This window comes from Tupaia chinensis, unplaced genomic scaffold (assembly GCF_000334495.1).
Source record: "Tupaia chinensis unplaced genomic scaffold, TupChi_1.0 Scaffold000093_1, whole genome shotgun sequence".
Lineage (NCBI taxonomy): Eukaryota > Metazoa > Chordata > Mammalia > Scandentia > Tupaiidae > Tupaia > Tupaia belangeri.
The window spans coordinates 4341916-4360707 of record NW_006159555.1 but is presented as its reverse complement, the minus strand read 5'-3'; the positions used below and the strand labels follow the sequence as shown (position 1 = coordinate 4360707).

The following is an 18792-nucleotide window of genomic DNA, read 5'->3' as shown; positions in this document are numbered from 1 at the left end:
AGTTGCGTGAAACTATGTCCAGTGTGTGAGCACGTGACTAGCATCCTGGCAGGTTTGTGGAGAAAGGGGATCATCCTGTGACCAAGCCTTGGGAGGGTGCTTCCCTCCGCCTTTTTCAACATGCACATGTATTGTATCATAAATTTTTTAAAAAATATGGTATATATCTCCCATTTCATGATGAAAGTCAAAGAGATGATGAGACTTGTCTAGGAGAAAATATCTGCTTTACAAGTTGATTTTCTGATTGAGATGTGTGTGTGTGTGTGTGTGTGTGTGTGTGTGTATGTGTGTGTATATATACATATACATCGATTTTTTAAATTGCCAGAGAGCACATGGACCTGTCAGAGAGAAAGAGAGAGAGAAAAATACCTCCAGTGGGTCAATGGGTTGTAGTCATTTCACAATCCTTTCTCCTTTATTTTAATTAATTAATTAATTAAGAGATTTTTGCTATAGGGCACACACACTTACCAGAGAAACATAGGTACATAAAGCGAGAAAGCACCCTGAGAGGGTATGGCCACACTGTAATCCCTTCTCCTCCATTCTCCTCTTGGGAGTTTGGGTATACACGCACTTGCACCCAGTATGTTTTAAGCCACTGGGTCTGGACCTCAAACCACAGTAGACTATGTGGGAGTCCAGTGATGTAACCATTATGTCATCTGCTGGTCCCTTTCCTTCATTTCTCTATCCTGTCAGGATTTGGTGTACACATGCACATGTGCCTGACATGTTCTTCAAGCCAATGGAGCTGAAACTCAAACTGTAGTGGGCCGGGCTCCCCATGCGCAGAGCTTCACCCACTGTCCTGTATGCTGCCCCTTGGTCCACATCTTTAAAGTAAAGGTTCTGCTTATATTAGGGTTTCAGGAACATCGTGATGCATTTATCTACATTTTTCTATGAAAAAATGCATCATGACCTTCCCAACAACCCAATAAACAGACTTCCACTCATGAGCTAGTAGGAAGATGAGACATTACCACATTTTGGAAGGCTTGGGCCATTCTTCTTTGGACATTTGCCCTCTTCAGTTGCAGCATGATCAGAAAGGCCAACAACACCGTCAGGCAAGTCATTCCAGCAGAACCAAGGATGGCTATCAACAGCATCTTCCCGCCTCCAAGGTCTGTGGCTGCTGTGCAGAACAGAGATGAAGCAGCTGGGTTAGTTTAAGTAGAGAGACCAAGACCATTGTGGGAGTAGATGCAGAATAATGGGGATGTAACAGCAGCCCTATAAATGCCACCTAATTGCTATGCAACATTGGGCTATTCATTCATTTTCTAAAACTCAGTGGAGATGAATCTCACTTATGGGATTGTTATCTTTTAAAAAATATGTGTAAAAGCACTTTTAGATGGCGATAGGCAAATCATTCGTTATTATCATCTGTCCAATGTTTGTGCCAGTGTATAAGCCCAAGCAAATGAACATTGTTGAGTAACAGTGAGAATGAGTAACCAGAGGTGTGACTTGGAGAGACTGGCTTCACCTCCTTTCACCTCTAATTCCTCTACTTAGAAAAGCTTTAAAATGTTATGATGCTAAGAGTTTACTCTTGGGATATTTTGTTCTGTTTTGTTTCTCTTATTTTAAAGAAGCTGAGGGCTAGCCCCACAGCCTAGTGGTTAAAGGAACTATACATGGCCAATCCCTGGCAGCTTGAGGAACATTCCAGGCACATACGCATGCACGCACAAAATCCTGACAGGACAGAGAGTAAAGGAGAGGTGACTGTAGCATGACCATGCCTCATTGGAGGATGCTTTCTCTCTCTTTCTCTGTATTTCACAAGTTTACTTGCTCTCTGGCAATAAAGGAAAGAGAACAAGGAGATTAGGGGGAAAAGCCTCAAGATGAATCTGGTGAAGGAAGGAAGGAAGAAAAGAAAGCAGAGAAGTGGTAAAGTGGGGGAGAGGTGGAAGGAAGGAAGGAAGGAGAAAAAGGAAAAGAAAAAGAAAAACCCATTAAATTAGGGATCTGGTCAAAATATACTATTAAAGACTATGGTCTAATTCTTCTGCTTCTTTCCCTTATTTAAATTCAAACAGAAATTAAGCTCAGTATATTTTTATTAATAACAATATAGGCTTTGTCATGGAAGCACACACTGCTAAGACACTGTTCCATATGAGAAGCCTAGTTCAATTCCCAGTACAACCTAAAAGCTGGGCATGGAAGCACACACCTATGATCCCAGCAATTCAGGACACAGAGGCAGGTTGAGGCTGGCCTAGAGAAATAAGACATGGAGCTTGACCTCATCTTGTTAAAAGTATTCGTCTATGCTTACCTCTTTTTCCTTCTATTTCTATGCTCGTGTGCATTCAGGGATGTTTGAAAGTGTAAGGGGTTTTTTGGCTTGTTTTGTCTTGCTTTTTAACTTTCTCTTTGTACTTTATGCATAGGTTGAATTCAGGGCCTGTATTCATTTTATCAAGTCATCATAAAAATTATGCTTTTATTTAGAGTGTGTTTTGAAAATGATAGAAAGACACAGTTGGGTTTTTTTAGCCCTCTAGAAGAACAAAGAAGATTTTAGTGTTAAAAGATTTTTTTTTTGTAAAAATACTCTAGTCCAAATTATATATTTGTAAAAATTGCCTTTCTCTCTAAAGCCCCTCTATGTAGATTTCCTTGAACACATTGCAGAGTGCAGAGGGCTAGGAGATGCCATCTGCAAAACTTCAAAGGAAAGCCATTCCTACACTGTAGGCTGCCTACACCACGGCCTTTGTTCACATTCAACACCTTTAATCATCACAAACAGTGAGCATTGTGTGCTTGGAACTCTTTTTTTTTTTTTTTAAAGAATTATTTATTTATTTCCATTTGTTATTGTTATTTTTTCTTTATTTGACGAGAGAGAGAGAGAGAGAGAGAGAGAGAGAGAGAGAGAGAGAGAAGAAAGGGAAAGTGAGAAAGCAAGCCACCAGGTCCAGGACTTGAACCATGGTTGGCCATGTGGGAATCCAGCACCCTTATCCACCACACCACCTGCTGACCCCAGAACTCTTAAGGGCATCTCTATCCCTTCTCAAAGAGCTTACTCTCTCAGAGTAGGACCTGAATATGGAAACATAATAACCTGGATCAGAAAAGTAGCAGAAAACCTAGAATAGCACAATGTCACTCAAACTGAAAGAATGTTTGTTATGAGAAAGAAGGAAGTGTTATTGATCAATCACTGAGATTTTTTTCCTAGGTTGCTGGATACTGTTATTGATCTCTCACTGAGATTTTTTTTCCTAGGTTGCTGGATGGGGTATGCTCGTAGGCTAATTTATTCTAAGGTTTAATAAAAGAAAATGGATCTACAGGGATCTTTCCCAGGAGTATGTTAAGGACCTATCTAGAGACAGTGAAGTTTATTAAGATAAATGGAATATGTCATATGGCATATATATGGGGTAAATAGCTTAAGATAGTAGAGCTTCTCTGATGCTCTCCAGAAATAATCCTATGTAAACACCTGTGCATTCTACCAACCTGGGGATTCTGTGAGGGTCATCAGGTCATGAGAAAAGGTTGGGTTGCTTGACCCTATGTTGTTCTCTGCAAAAATGTCCACCTGATAAGCTGTTTCAGGCTCCAGGCCCTTCAGCTGATATTGAGTGATGGTGACATTCTTTATCTTCACATCAATGTGCTGGTCCTCATTCTTTCCCTTAACCTTGTAACGGATGATAATAGAAGAAATAGAATAGCCATCCAATATTGTCCAAGAAATTACAGCTGAGGAGTCTGTGATGTTAGAAATCTTGATATTTTCTGGTTGAGGAGGAAGAACTAGAAATTAAACAAAAACATTTCACTTAAGATATTCTACCATCTTTTAGATTATTATACTTTTGAGAGATGGTTCCTATCAACTCAAACTATGAAAGGTCAATAGGTGTTTTGTCAGGTGGTAATTCAGTATATATCATACAGGATAATCTCTGAATTTACAGACAAATCTTTTGTAATCTTTCAGACAAAATTTAAAAAAGGATAAAGGAATAAAAATATAATGAAGACAGCCTATAGAACTTATGGGATATCCTCAAGTGAACAAACCTTATGTGAATTCCAGAAGAAAAAGAAAAAAAATATAGAAACATAAAACGTATTTAATAGATAAGGCAGACAATTTCCCAATTATTAAATCAATATAAATGTCCAGATATAAGAAGCTTAAAGATTTTCAAATAGATTCAACCCAAAGTGGTCCTTACAGATGTGTTTTGTAGTTAAACTGTCAAAAGTCAATGACAGAAAATTTTAAAAGCAGCAAGAGACAGGCATCAAATTGTTTTCTAACTCTCACTCTTTCTCTCGCTCCATCTCTGGTAAATCAAGGAATTGTTTTCTCACTCTCACTCTTTCTCTCGCTCCATCTCTGGTCAAATTAAAATAAACAAATAAATTAATAAAGTTAAACAATTATTTTAAAAAATAACAAATGGGATTAAATAAATAAATGAAGACTGCAAAAGAGCAACAAAAGAAATTGTTTTTTTTAAAAAGATAAGCAAAATTGATAAGCCATTATATAGACTTATTAAGAAGAGATGTAGACTTATTATGAAGAGAGAGGATCCAAATAAAGATAGTCAGAAATTTTAAGAAGTCATGACAACAGAACTGACAGAAATACAACATATCATTAGAGGCTTTTTTTTTTTTAAAGATTTTTGCCATAGGGCACATGCATTCACCAGAGAGAGAGAGAGAGAGAGAGAGAGAGAAAATGAGACATCACCCCCTAGGGGAGATAGCTATGCTGTAGTCCCTTTCCCTCCATTCTCCTCCTGGGATTTTGGGTATACATGCATACACACCCAGCATGACTTTCAGGCTGCTGGGTCCAGGACTCAAATCACAGTTGGCCATGTGGGAGTCCAGCACCTTAACCACCTTGCCACCTGTTGTCCCAGAGACTGTTATTAACAACTATAAATCAATAAACTTGAAACCCTAGGGAAAATGGATAAATTCCTCAACACATACAGCTCACCACAACTGAACCAGGAAGAAATAGAACTGACCTGAAGCAATGAGGTTGAATCAATAACAAAAGGGGTTCCAATAAAGAGAATCACAGGCTTTTCTTCACAGCTGAATTTTACCAAACATTCATCCATCTACCACTCATCCATCCATCCATCCACCCATTTATTTATTTATTTATTTATTTATTTATATAGTTGCCAGAGAGTGTGTATCCTTACTGAGGTGGGGGTTAGGGGAGCACTCCCCAGCAGGGCATGGTCATGCTGCAATTTTTTCTCCTCCATTTCTCTATCTTATCAAGATTTTGGGACTGTACACACATGAACCTGGCATTTTTTTCAAGCTGCCAGGGCTGGGGATTCAAATCACAATTAGCAATATAAGATCTGATTTTCTTAACCACTAAACTACAAGGCCAGCCCTACCAAACTTTTAAAGGAGAACAAAGAGCAATTTTCCTCAAACATTTCCTAAAACTGAAATGAGAGGCAATTCTCCCAAACTCATTCTATAAGCTATTACCCTCATACCAAAACCAGATAAAGATATAACAACAAAAACTACAGGCCAATATCTCTGATGAACACAGATGTAAAAACCCTCAACAAAATACTAGCAAACTGACATATATGACAAACCCACAAATAATATCAAGTCAATAGGAAAAAGTTGAAAGCTTTTCTTCTCAGCACTGGAAGAAGACAAGGATGCCCACTCTTACTACTCTTATTAATTTAGTTTTGGAAGCTCTCGCCAGAGCAATTTTACAAGAAATAAAAAGCAGCCAAACTAGAAATGACAAAAAAAAAAAAAGAAAAGAAATGACAAAGTCATATTGTCTCCATTTGCAGCAGATGACACCTGACATGCTGTTATATAGAGAAAAATCTAAATACTTCTCAAAAAAAAAAAAACCCACCCACTTATAACTGATTAAACAGATTCAGTCAAGTTACAGAATACAAAATCAACATACAAGAGGATGGATGGTAGCACAGCAGTAAAATGTGATGCTCTGTAAGGCTGACTCACACAGGAAGATTCTGGGTTTGTGTCTGAAGCCCTACCTGAGTATACTGGGCAGCATGTGCCCATAATCCAGGGCCAGTTAAGAGTGAATGGATCATGACATCAAGACCTTGTTGTGGGTGTTATCCCTCTCTGCCTCTCTTGTTCGTGTAATAAGTTTATTTTCTTAATCAACCCACAAACGCCATTTCTCTATATCAATAATAAAATGGCTAAAACAAATAAAAAGCTATCCCACTTATAATAGCAACAAAAATAAAATGAAATACCTTGTAATAAATTTATGCAAGGAAGTGAAAGAACTCTACAATAAAAACTATAACAGTCAGGGAAACAGCAGTTAGTGAAATGGCTATGTTGCTGGACTCCCACGTAGTCAACAGCGGTTCACATCCCGGACCCGGTGGCTTAAAACTCATGCCGGGCGCGTGTGCGTGCGTGCCCAAGATCCCAAGAGGAGAATGGAGGAGAAGGGATTGCGGCGTGATCATCCCCCCTGGGGGTGATTTCTCGCTTTCTGTCTCTATGTCTCTGTCTGTCTGGCAAGCGCACATGCCCTATAGCAAAAACCTCTCCAAAAAAAAAAAAAAGAAGAAGAAAAACTCTAACAGTCGATGAAAAAATTGAAGAGAATGCAAAAAATGAAAAGATATACCATGTACATAGATAGAAGAATATTGCTAAAATGACCATACTACCCAAAGCAACATACAGCTTCAAGGCAAGCCCAGTTAAAAGATCAACAAATTCTTCACAGAAAGAGAAAAACAAATCTTAAATGAATACGGAACCAGAAAAGACCTTGAGTAGCCAAAGCAACTCAGCAAAAACGAACAAAGCAGGAAGCAACTACCTACCTGATTTCAAAACATACAACAAAGTGTTAAGTAACCAAAATAGAATATGGAGCAAAAAAGAACAAAGCAGGAAGCAAACTACCTACCTGATTTCAAAACACACAACAAAGTGTTAAGTAACCAAAATAGAATAGTACTGGCATAAAAAACAGACATACAGACCAGAATAAAGAGCCTAGAAATAAATCTATATAAAGATAGGAAACTGATTTTTGACAAAAGTGCAAAGAACATGTATTGGGCAAAGGATAGTCTCTTTAATAAAGAGTGCTAGGAAAACTGGATATCCACATGCAGAAGAATAAAACCAGACCTCTGTCTCTTACCATACACAAAAATCAACTCAAAATAATTAAACACCTTAATGCAAGATCCAAAAATATGAAACTACTAGAAGAAAACATAGGAGAAACACTTTAGGACATTTGTGGAGGCAAAAAGTTTATGAATAAGACCTCAGAAACACAGGTAACAAACACAAAAATGGAAAAATTAAACTAAATCAAATTAAAATGCTTCTGCACAACAAAGGAAATAATAATAAAAATGGAAAATACATCTGAAAACTATATATCTGACTACTGATTAATAACTAGAATATACAAGGAGCTCAAAAAACTCAATGGCAGGAACCAGCAGTTAGCATAATGACTATGTCACTGGACTCCCACGTAGTCGACCGCGGTTCGTGTCCCGGACCCGGTGGCTTAAAACTCATGCCAGGCGCATGTGCGTGCATGCCCAAGATCCCGAGAGGAGAATGGAGGAGAAGGGATTGTGGTGTGACCATCCCCCCTGGGGGGTGATTTCTCGCTTTCTGTCTCTATGTCTCTCTCTGTCTGTCTGGCGAGCGCACGTGCCCTATAGCAAAAACCTCTCCAAAATAAAAAAATAAACTCAATGACAATATTTAAAAATCCAATTTAAAAATAAGTAAATTATCTGAACAGATATTTTTTCAAAAGAAAAACATACAAATATCCAAAAAGCATTTGAAAAAATGTTCAGCATCATTAATCATCAGACATGCAAATCAAAACCAGAGTGAGATACCCTCTCACCCAAGTTAGAATGGATATTATCAAAAAGACAAAAAAAAATATATATATATATATATATACACAAATATATATGTGTGTATGTGTATATGTATATATATAACACGTATGTGTATGTGTATATGTATATATATACATGTATGTGTATATGTATATATATACACACATGTGTATATGTATATTTGTATATATGTGTGTATGTGTGTATAAGTATATACATAATAATAAATACTGGCAAGAATGTAGAGAAAAGGGAAGTCTTACACACTATTGGTGGGGATGTAAATTATTATAACCATTATGGAAAACAGTATTGAGGTTCCTAAAAAAACTACAAACAGAATTGTTATATGACCCAACAATTCCATGATTATATACCCAAAGGAAAATAAATCAATCTGTTGAAGAGATATCTCAACTCCTGTGTTTATTACAACACTATTTACAATACCCACAATATCAACCTAAGTTGTCCATCAACAGGTGAGTGGATATAGAAAATGGGTACATAATATACAATGTTTAACTGCAAGATTTGTTTCTTGCCAAGTTGTTTGACTTGCAAAATTAGTAGAGACCTGGGACGTAATGGCTATGTCACTGGACTTTCATGTAGTTAATCACAGTTCAGGTTCTGGACCTGGTGGCTTAAACTCAGGCCAGGCATGTGTGCATACGTGCCCAAGATCTCAAGAGGAGAAATGAAGGAGAAGAGATTGTGGCATGGCCATCCCCTGGGGGGATGATTTCTTGCTTTCTGTCTCTTTGTCTCTCACTGTCTCTCTCTGTCTTTCTGGCAAATGCACACACCCTATAGCAAAAAACTCTCCAAAATAAGCAAATAAATAAATAACATTAGTAGAGACCCATCTATAATTTTCTTTCTTTCTTTCTTTCTTTCTTTTTTTTTTTTTGAGACTTTTTCTATAGTGCACATGCACTCTCCAGAAAGAGAGAAACAGAGAGAGAATTTTTCTATAGGGCATATGCACTCTCCAGAAAGACAGAGAGAAACAGAGAGACAGAAAGCAAGAAATCACCCCCCAGGGAGATGGCTGCACTGCAATCCCTGGTCCTCCACTCTCCTCTTGGGATCTTGGGCATGCATGCACACACATTCAGCGTGAGTTTAAGCCACCGGGTCCTGGACTTGAACTCTGGTCGACCACATGGGAATCCAGTGATATAGCCATTACGCCAACTGCTGGTCCCAAGACCCATCTATAATTAATCAGCATCTATGTGGACAAAAAATAGATACATGACCATCCTTTAAAACCATCCTATAACTATTAGACAAGTTCCAAGAAATCGTATTCATGTTATTAATTTAATTAATAACTCCATACCAAAGAAAGAAAAAATTTTACCAAAGTCCTACCTGAACCGTTGAAAATCCATTTACATGAAGCATTTTTATATATTGCAAGTTATGAAAATGATTAAGTGTGTGTGTGAGAGCTAGTTAGCCTCCACTCACAAATAACTGCCTTTTACAATTTCTGAGAAACAGTCCTGAAGTGATGGTAGCCAAATTCAAACGGCAATAGTGAAATATCATTCAGGTGGGACTGGCAGAGGCAGATGTTACTTACTGTCACTAAGGGTCCAAGCCATGAGATCTTCACTCCACTCCCCCTGGGCCTTGGTGTTGACTCTGGCTCGGACTACATATTGCTCCCTAGGGTGCAAGTTGTTGAGTAGAACTGAAGTCAAGTTGCCAGGCACTTTTATATTCTGCTGATCACTTTTTATTTGCATAGACCTTCTCTCCACTTCAACATAAAAGTCATCTTCTGAGCTTGGAAAGATTGGTTGCCAGGTCAAATTTAGAGTGGTCTGACTTTTTGGTAGGAGACTGAGACCTTTTGGAGGAGGGAGCCCTAGGAGAAAACAGAAGGACAATTCCTTTTACATAGGGTAGAGTTAGTGACACCCTCAAAGGGCAGCTTTGAAGGATAATGTTCACTTCTAGAATAATATAAAATTTCACAGCCTGTTGAAGAAACACAAGCTAATAGCCATCTGATTTTTTTTTCTACGAAAATAGAAAACCTTTAAAATAATTCTGTGACATAGTTTGAGTAATTCTAGTACAACCCCATTGCAAAACAACTTGGGAATATGTTTCAGGAACCCTAAAAATGTCTAAAATCTTTGGCCCTCACATTGAACTATCAGGGATTTATCCTAAAAAAATAATCCAAAGGGAGAGAAAACACTATGTGGGTAAAGATGTCCATTACAGCACTATTTATAATGGTGAATAATTGGAAGAAATCTAAATCTCAAGATAGAGATATGCTTTAATTAACTTATTTAGCCACCTAATAGATTAAAATAGGTAACTAGGAAAAGTATGGAAGCTCAATAGAATATTTATAATAGAGAAAGAGCCCTGACTGCAAATTGTAAAAGTTGTATTTGCAGTTGTGAAGGATAGGAAGACAACTGATAAAAATGAAAACAGTGGATTTGCCAAGGTTGTGGGATTGTAAGGGAACGTTTAATGATTGTTAACATTGTGGGCAATACATTTTAAAGCAATTTCAGGGTTACTTCTCAGAAAGAATTTTAGACATCGCAGCAACTTTGTTGACAGGGCCAGCACTGCCTCTGCTCTGCCCACATCAAGGTGTCAGTTACAAGCACATGCTGCCTGTTATAATTATCCATAAAAACTAGGGTTGCCAAAGAGGTAGCTGAATGGAAACAATATTGGTTTTAAAATCAGAGAGATGGGAGTATGCCTCTTGAGTTTCACAGCCTTGGGCAAATTCATAACCTGTCCAAATTCACTTGTAAAATGGGATGAAAATACCCATTTTCCAGACTCAGGAAGAATAAATGAGGTGAATGGTATAAAATGCTTGTGCAAATGAATGTGAAGATGTTAGAAACCCTTCCTTCTTTCCTTATTATTACATGCCAATGGACAATGAGAGATTTGTGGGTTTTTTTTTCCAGTTAATAATAGTAAATTTTTATTTTTAATACATTTATTTTAAAATTCCAAATATAAAGTTATTTTAAAACATAGCTAGGGATGTTCTAATTCATATATTCTCAATGGGGACAAAATTGGTTCTTAAAGTATGAGAAAATTTTAGACCATTACAATAGTTACAGTGGTTTACAAAGAGTTGTAATACACACATAGATGTAGAGTAAATCTATGGCATTAAGTTTCGTGGAGGGAAGGCAGGATCTATAGAGACAAAAATGTCTTAACAGTTCCTTAATCAGTGATTTTTTTAAAAATAAGAAGTTGAAAAAACTTAAGAAACACTGTTCTAACTCTGGCTCAGAGATGAGAGGGTCTGTTTCTATCTGGAGATCAGTCTCACCAGACATTCTGAATGGTCTCAGAACTATCACTAGTGAGAGCCAACATTCAGGTATATATTTGCTTCACTTTAGGCCAAATGTCTTATTGGTTCTTTAACTTGCAAAATTAGAGAGATAATATCAACTCCCATTGCTAATCTCTAAAGTTTGAGTTACAAAATAAGCCAGGTAGCTTTTCAATGACAAAGAAGAACAGAGAGTTGATGCTTTGGAATACACATGTAAACTCCTAAACCTATGTTTTGTTACAAAGGATTAACTCAATAAATGGTCATTTCTCATTTTCCTTTCTGTTGAGAACAGGATTACCCTTCACCCCTCCCCATGTGCTGTCTTTCTGCACTATATTCAAGAACGTGTACTCTTTTTCCCTGTCTGATCTCTCTGGATTTCGCACCTCAATCAACACACATAAATGGTGCAACTGCCAGAGGAGTTACAACGCAAACATCAGCAAAATTCAAATGATGGGAAAAGAACCTTCAAGAATTCCATTCCCGCTCACCCCTGAGAACTACTTTGAAATATTCCAAGAGACCTCTACATGCATCCTGGCTGGACCATATCCTAAAAGCTGAAGACAACACAGTGTGTGTCTGTGAAGTGTTTTATGTTATGTTCCATAAATACTTTCCATGTGAGTCAGATTATGACCTTCCTCTTAATTCATCAACACTGACCTGAGAGAGAATAACTACCATTGGCCTTTTAGAAGCAACCTGATGACCTATCATGGGTTCCTTTGATTATGGTCATGGAGGTCCAATTAGATATAGTTGTTGGGTATATTTTTTGTGTTCCCACCTGGTGGAGTACCCAGGAAGTCATTTCTTATGCAATGCTTCTACATGTTTCAGTGTAGTTCTCGAGTCCTATTTGGTTCATTATGGATGCTGTGTCAGATAAAATATGGGTGGCGATAAAGAGAGGGTGTCTCTGCTAGGGGTGCACAATCCCTGAAAAAGAGCTAGATGTTCTTCCTAGTTTTCTAACTAAATCATTCCATATCTTTCTGTCTTTAATAAATGGACTAAAAAATAAGAAAATACGTGAATTTGGATAAGGAGATGGTACATTTGGGCTCCTAGGTAAAAAATAATAATAATAATCAGAGAAACACAAAGATGATGGAATCTGAAGATCCAGAGTAGTTATGCATAAGACACATCTCTATGGGCAAGTTATTAACCACTCTGAGACTTTAGTTTTTAGTCTCTAATATGAGAAAATTGTAATTCTTACCCTTCAAGTTAATACAAATCAAATATATGGGACCTTGAAATTATAAACACATTGACTAAAAGACAGTGAAAGATTACACAGTGAATAAACAAAAAAATCAGAAAGGAAATTTCACAAAGGGTCACACTGATGTTTCAAAAGAGGGTATCTGGGTAGCAGAAAGCTGGAAACCAGGTTAGCATGAAGACTACGAATTCAAGAATTTCTCAACACAATAGAAGGCCAACAGATACTGGATAGCAGTGACAAATCAAGAAATATTTCTATACATGTTATCTGGAACATGTGAACCCAAGACCAGCACTATCAAGCATCATTTGGGAACTTATTAGAATTCGCAATTTATTGATCTCCAGCCACACCCCAAACCTACTGAATGAGGAACTCTAGGGATGGGGATCAAGGGACAGCTCTAACAAACTCTCCCCATGATTGTGACACTAATGTTTGTGAACCATTGATTTAGAAACACAGAGGTAAATATTATAAGAAATAGTTTAAGGAGATAAAAGTTACTGCTTCTAGGAAGCAGGACTGGAAGGTGAAGGGGTGGAGCAGGGGAATGCTGTTCTTTAGATAAAAGCCTTTCATTCTATTTGATGTTCTAACTATGTGCATGAATAACTTTGAAATATCAGAAATTATTTTTAAAAATAAACAAACTGGGACGTCTGAAGTATATAGGTGGCAAGAGTCTGCCTGAGCCCTGAAGATGGAAACGGGAAGATGGTGGTAGAATGCAAGAGTCAAGGCTCAGCACAGTGGCTTCTAAGTAAATCCCAAGTCCTAAGGGATGTCCCTGCCTTCCTGAAGGTTCATCTGCTTCCTCTTCTGTCCCTGTGGACTGCTACAGACTCCCCTCCCCCAGGGAGGTAGACCAGGAATCCAGCCCGAATAAAGGAACAGCTTGGCTCAAAGTTGCTACCCTTCCTGTCACTTTCCCACCCATTCAAAAGCAAACTCCTTCCACCTCCATCTCCACCCACCCACTCACCAACCACCACCCTTCCTAGTCTTCCTTCCTTTTTCCCTTTCCTCCCCCTCCCACTTAGCTCATGAATAAATGCCTGTTGGCTTCAACTGACCGATTGAAGCAGTTGTGAACCGTCTCACAGGTCCAGGATGCCCTTCTCCACCCTCTCCACGGCGAACCAGCTGCACACAGAGCTCATATTCAGTTCGAGGCTCCAAATAGTTGAGTGTAACAATCTCACTTGTCACTGAGAAGAGGGAAAGTACAGGAAACTTCAGTTATCATTCTTCTACATCCTTTACCCTGGGTTGTTATAACAATGTAAACTGATCTTAGCTTTCTAAGAATACAAGTCAGTGAAACAGAGAAACAATTTTATCTTCAAGGCCTCATCATTCCTAATATGAGGAAAAGCAGGCTTTTTGAAAAAATATGTCCAGGTGACAATGCATACATTAATATGGGTATTTCTATGCCACATATACATTTCAGTTCTACTACTTTTGTCTTTTCATTTGTAGAATAAAACCTCAGAAATAATCTACTGTGTAGATTATCAAATTTAGGAGGAAAAACGTAGTTGAAATAACATAATTTCTACTGTTTTCACGTACATACACTGATTGCAATCAAGTTATTAAGAGAAAGACTCACCAAGGGTTTGCTGTGACCAGATAACTGATTTGTAATCATATCATTACAAGAGATTCTGAGTCCTTGAAAATAATTCCCATAAACAGGTGATCTATGCTTTTCTCCTTACCTATTTGCTTTAGTCAGCCCATCTCCAAGAATATCACAAAGATAAATTTTTGCCTTACTACAAAATTCCTAGTCAGTAAGAGAAGAATTGGGTTGTATTTAACTGTTCTTAGAATACTGTTTTTGGGGGATCAGCAGATGGCATAATGGTTTCATTGATGGACTCCCACAGAGTCGACCGTGGTTCAATTCCCAGACCAGGCAGCTTAAAACTCACGCCAGGTGCGTGTGCATGCATGCCCGTAATCCTGAGAGGAGAAAGGAGGAGAAGGGATTGTGGCATGGCCTTCCCTTCTAGGAGGTGCTTTCTTGCTTTCTGTCTTTCTGTCTCTCTCTATGTCTTCAGTAAGAACATGCATCCTATAGCAAAATCTCTCTCCCTCCAAAATAAAACATACTGCTTTTTGGCTGTCCACTTGTAGAAAAAGTTGGTAGATTATTGCACCATATAATAATAAAACACCTAGCCATTGATCTAGGAAATTACAATCCAGCAAATCAGCTCTATATTCCTAATATTATGAACTTTGGCTGTTTGAGTCTACAGTAGCACGTGAAGAACTCAATAATAATGCCATGACTTTACACAATGTACCCAGGTCACCTAGCATTAAGTCGCTATTTTTATGGTTTGTTTTTGTTTTTGTTTTTGTTTGTTAGCTTTCTCATTTATCTACATATAGTGGGTAGAGGGCTGGCTTTAGAAAATCTTAGGCATAGTAAGATGAATACATTGGTGAAGACATAGATGTTATCTACAAGCCTGATAGTAGTAAGTCTCCCTACAGAATGGCCAAATTAAAGCTAAATGGTCAATTGATGATGTCAGTTTTCATTTCCTTATTTTTTTTTTTTTTGGAGAGATTTTTGTTGTTGTTGTTGCTATAGGGCGTGTGTGCTCGCCAGACAGACAGAGAGAGACATAGAGACAGAAGTAGAAAAAGTTGGTAGATTATTGCACCATATAATAATAAAACACCTAGCCATTGATCTAGGAAATTACAATCCAGCAAATCAGCTCTATATTCCTAATATTATGAACTTTGGCTGTTTGAGTCTACAGTAGCACGTGAAGAACTCAATAATAATGCCATGACTTTACACAATGTACCCAGGTCACCTAGCATTAAGTCGCTATTTTTATGGTTTGTTTTTGTTTTTGTTTTTGTTTGTTAGCTTTCTCATTTATCTACATATAGTGGGTAGAGGGCTGGCTTTAGAAAATCTTAGGCATAGTAAGATGAATACATTGGTGAAGACATAGATGTTATCTACAAGCCTGATAGTAGTAAGTCTCCCTACAGAATGGCCAAATTAAAGCTAAATGGTCAATTGATGATGTCAGTTTTCATTTCCTTATTTTTTTTTTTTTTTTGGAGAGATTTTTGTTGTTGTTGTTGCTATAGGGCGTGTGTGCTCGCCAGACAGACAGAGAGAGACATAGAGACAGAAAGCGAGAAATCACCCTCCAGAGGGGATGGTCACGCTGCAATCCCTTCTCCTCCATTCTCCTCTCGGGATCTTGGGCATGCACGCACACGCGCCCAGCGTGAGTTTTAAGCCACCGGGTCCAGGACGCAAACCGCGGTCGACTATGTGGGAGTCTAGCGACATAGCCATTATGCTAACTGCTGGTTCCCCATTTCCTTATTTTTAAGATCAGTTTACATCATTATTAAACAAATAGAAGTGTAATGGGTGTTTCAAAATAAGTTGATTTTCATGAACTTTTGACATTTTGTCACATTTTATTGAATTATTTTTCTTCTTTCAGGCAGGTGAGGGGAGGTACATGGCTCTTTTTGCCCACACTCCCTTCTCCCACACCCCATTCCACTTTGCCACAATCCAAACTTTTCAGGTTCAAATTCTAAAAATCTTTGGGTGTTAGGATCCTGTAGGACAGAGCAAGACACAAGATGAGAATGAATTTTAAACATTCAATTCAGCAGCAACAGTCACTCCTGAGATTTAGGTAGATTAAGTCTCTTGACATTACAGCAGGCCCTGGACTTTCCTGTTACAATATCCATGGTATAAACAAGTATCTTTCACCATGACCAGGGAAAATAAAGTAACCAAAAAAGAGCTGGAGATCCAGAGAGACCTGGAAATAATGATATATACAGTAACCATGATGCAGGCTAGTTCTGGGTCTCAGTGTACCATGACTTCCAGAAAGTCCAGGGCCCCTGCATTCTCTCAATACTCTAAAATGGAAACTTTTACTACAATCACCACCTTATAGAAGATGGTTGAGGTAGAGAAGAGGAGATCTCTATGTGTGAAAAGATTTTCTGGTGCTGCACCCATAGCTGGGGCCTTTTCTGTTCTAATCTTACCTTGAATATGTCGCCAAGCCTCATAATGATTAACAGGTTTATATAGAAGCTTCTTGGATTTGATAGGCCCATCTCCAAAGTAAGGCTCAGAACTGATGTTGATGACAGCAAAGTTATGTCCAGTGTTGATCACATTTGGGGCATTCAGGGGCTCTGGAAGAACTAAATAAAATTTTAGTGATGAATGTAGTACTTCATCTTAGGGATTTGGTTCCCATTCTTCGGTGAGGGTAGAGGATGAGTGCTATACATTTCCAACAAAGTCCTCTTAGAGTTTCCGACTCAGGTTCACGGCAATCACCTACTCTCTGAGCCGTCCACTTGACTCTACCTCCTCCAGTCCATTATGTTTAATTAAGGTGCTTTCTTTTTTAAAAATTTGATTTAATTTTTATTTATTAGTAGTAGTAGTCATTGTAGTATTCAATTTGAGCAGAGAGAGACAGAGACAGAGAGAGGGAAAATAAGAAAGCAAGCTGCCAGGTCCAGGACTTGAACCACAATCAACCATGTGAGAGTCCAGTGCCTTAACCACCATGCCACCTGCCAGCCTCTCAAGGTGCTTTATTAAAATGTGAACACTCCTCACCTCAAGACCCTGCAATAGATTCTCACTACATTTTAGGATAAAATCTAAAATTCATCCCATGACCTGCCGGGCCTTGCACAACTGAGCCACTGCATGCCCTATAGCCTCCTCTTAGCCTTCCCAAACATCCTCCCACCTCACTGACTTTGAGTTAATCCAGCCAACACAGCATCAAGCTTCTTTCTGTCTTAGGTTGTTGGTGAATACTCTACCTTCCATTTTTCTCCCTGCTAACCCTACTGTCATTCTACTCTTAGCTCTGGTATAACTCCTTTTCAAAAGGCTATCCCAGGACCTCACTTAGGCCCAAATGTCATACACTTTCACAGAACCTTTACATTTCCTTCATTGTGACTTTCAGAGTTTAGTATTCATAGTAAATTTGTGTGATTATTTGATAATCTTTCCACTAGAACATGTGGTAGCTCTCTCTCCATTTCCTCTCCTCAATATACGTTCATTATTTCATAGTTCTAGATGTCAAAAGGTAGACATGGATCTCAGTGGGGGTAAAGTCAAGGTGTTTACAAGGCTGTGTTCCTTTCTGGAGGTTCTAGGGGAGAACCTGTGTCTTTGATCATTTCCGTTTCTAGAGACCTTAGCTCATTCCTGAACTCAAGGCCTCTCCTTCCACCTTTGGAGTCAACATTGTCAGGTATCTCTGCCCCTTTCTTCCACCATGGTCTCTCTTACTGGTCTAGTCAAAGAAGGTTCTCTGATTTTAAGAGCTCATGTACTTAAAGTGACTCCACTTGGTTATTCTGGAATAATCTCCCTCTCTGAAAGACCAGGTATACTCACTGGGAGTAACAGCACTCTCAAGGAGGTGAAAATTGGTCTGAGGGAATCAAAAACAAATTGTTAATATTAAATGGTTTGTAACTCTTCAAAAGGTCACAGTATATAAACAAACATACAAATATATGCATCTCTGATATCAAATGTTTATGGTGATGGGGGAAGTTTTGAAATAAAAATTTTAAGAGTCTCTTAGTGGGATTACAATCACAAAAAGGTTGCACAACACTACACTAGACTGTAAACTACATTAAGGCAAATATCATGTGGGTTTATTTACCGGTATCTATCAGATGCTGAATAAATGTTTTCCATTGAGTTTTGTAGCTCCATTAGCCCTGTCTCCCCAGAAATGCAAAACTTTTGTTTTTCTTCCCCAAGATTTGTTATGTAATACAAAACATTTCAGACTTCAGGGGACATTACAATGTTTAGTAATTTTACTTTTCCTCTCTTATCCCAAAATTTGACTCTCTACTCTTAGAAGTGAGCCTTAAGTCTTTGTTTCAATATCATCTTCTTAGGGAGCATTGACTACCCTCTTTAAGGTTATGGTCACCCTCTAGCCCTGCCCCAGCATTCTCTATACCCATTTCTACTTTAGTTTTCTCCATGGCACTCAGCATTTTAGCAAATTGTACATTTTCCTTATTTTCTCATTGCTTATTTCCTTATGGGAATGTAAGGGCCATAATGGGAGAGATTTCCCCCTCCTATGTTATTAACTACTATATTCCCAGTACCTAGAACCAAGACTGAAATATAATAACATTTGGTAAATTCTATT

At 38.2% G+C, this 18792-nt stretch overlaps 1 protein-coding gene across 1 annotated transcript in view; it reads right to left on the bottom strand.

Moving 5' to 3' along the window:
* The window catches only part of TEK (TEK receptor tyrosine kinase), a 139235-nt gene that overhangs the window by 22287 nt on the left and 98156 nt on the right, over positions 1–18792 (bottom strand). Inside the window, 5 exon segments of the mRNA XM_006143226.3 lie at positions 993–1147; positions 3502–3801; positions 9547–9834; positions 13627–13761; positions 16619–16780. Coding sequence (XP_006143288.1) covers positions 993–1147; positions 3502–3801; positions 9547–9834; positions 13627–13761; positions 16619–16780 — 1040 coding nt within the window.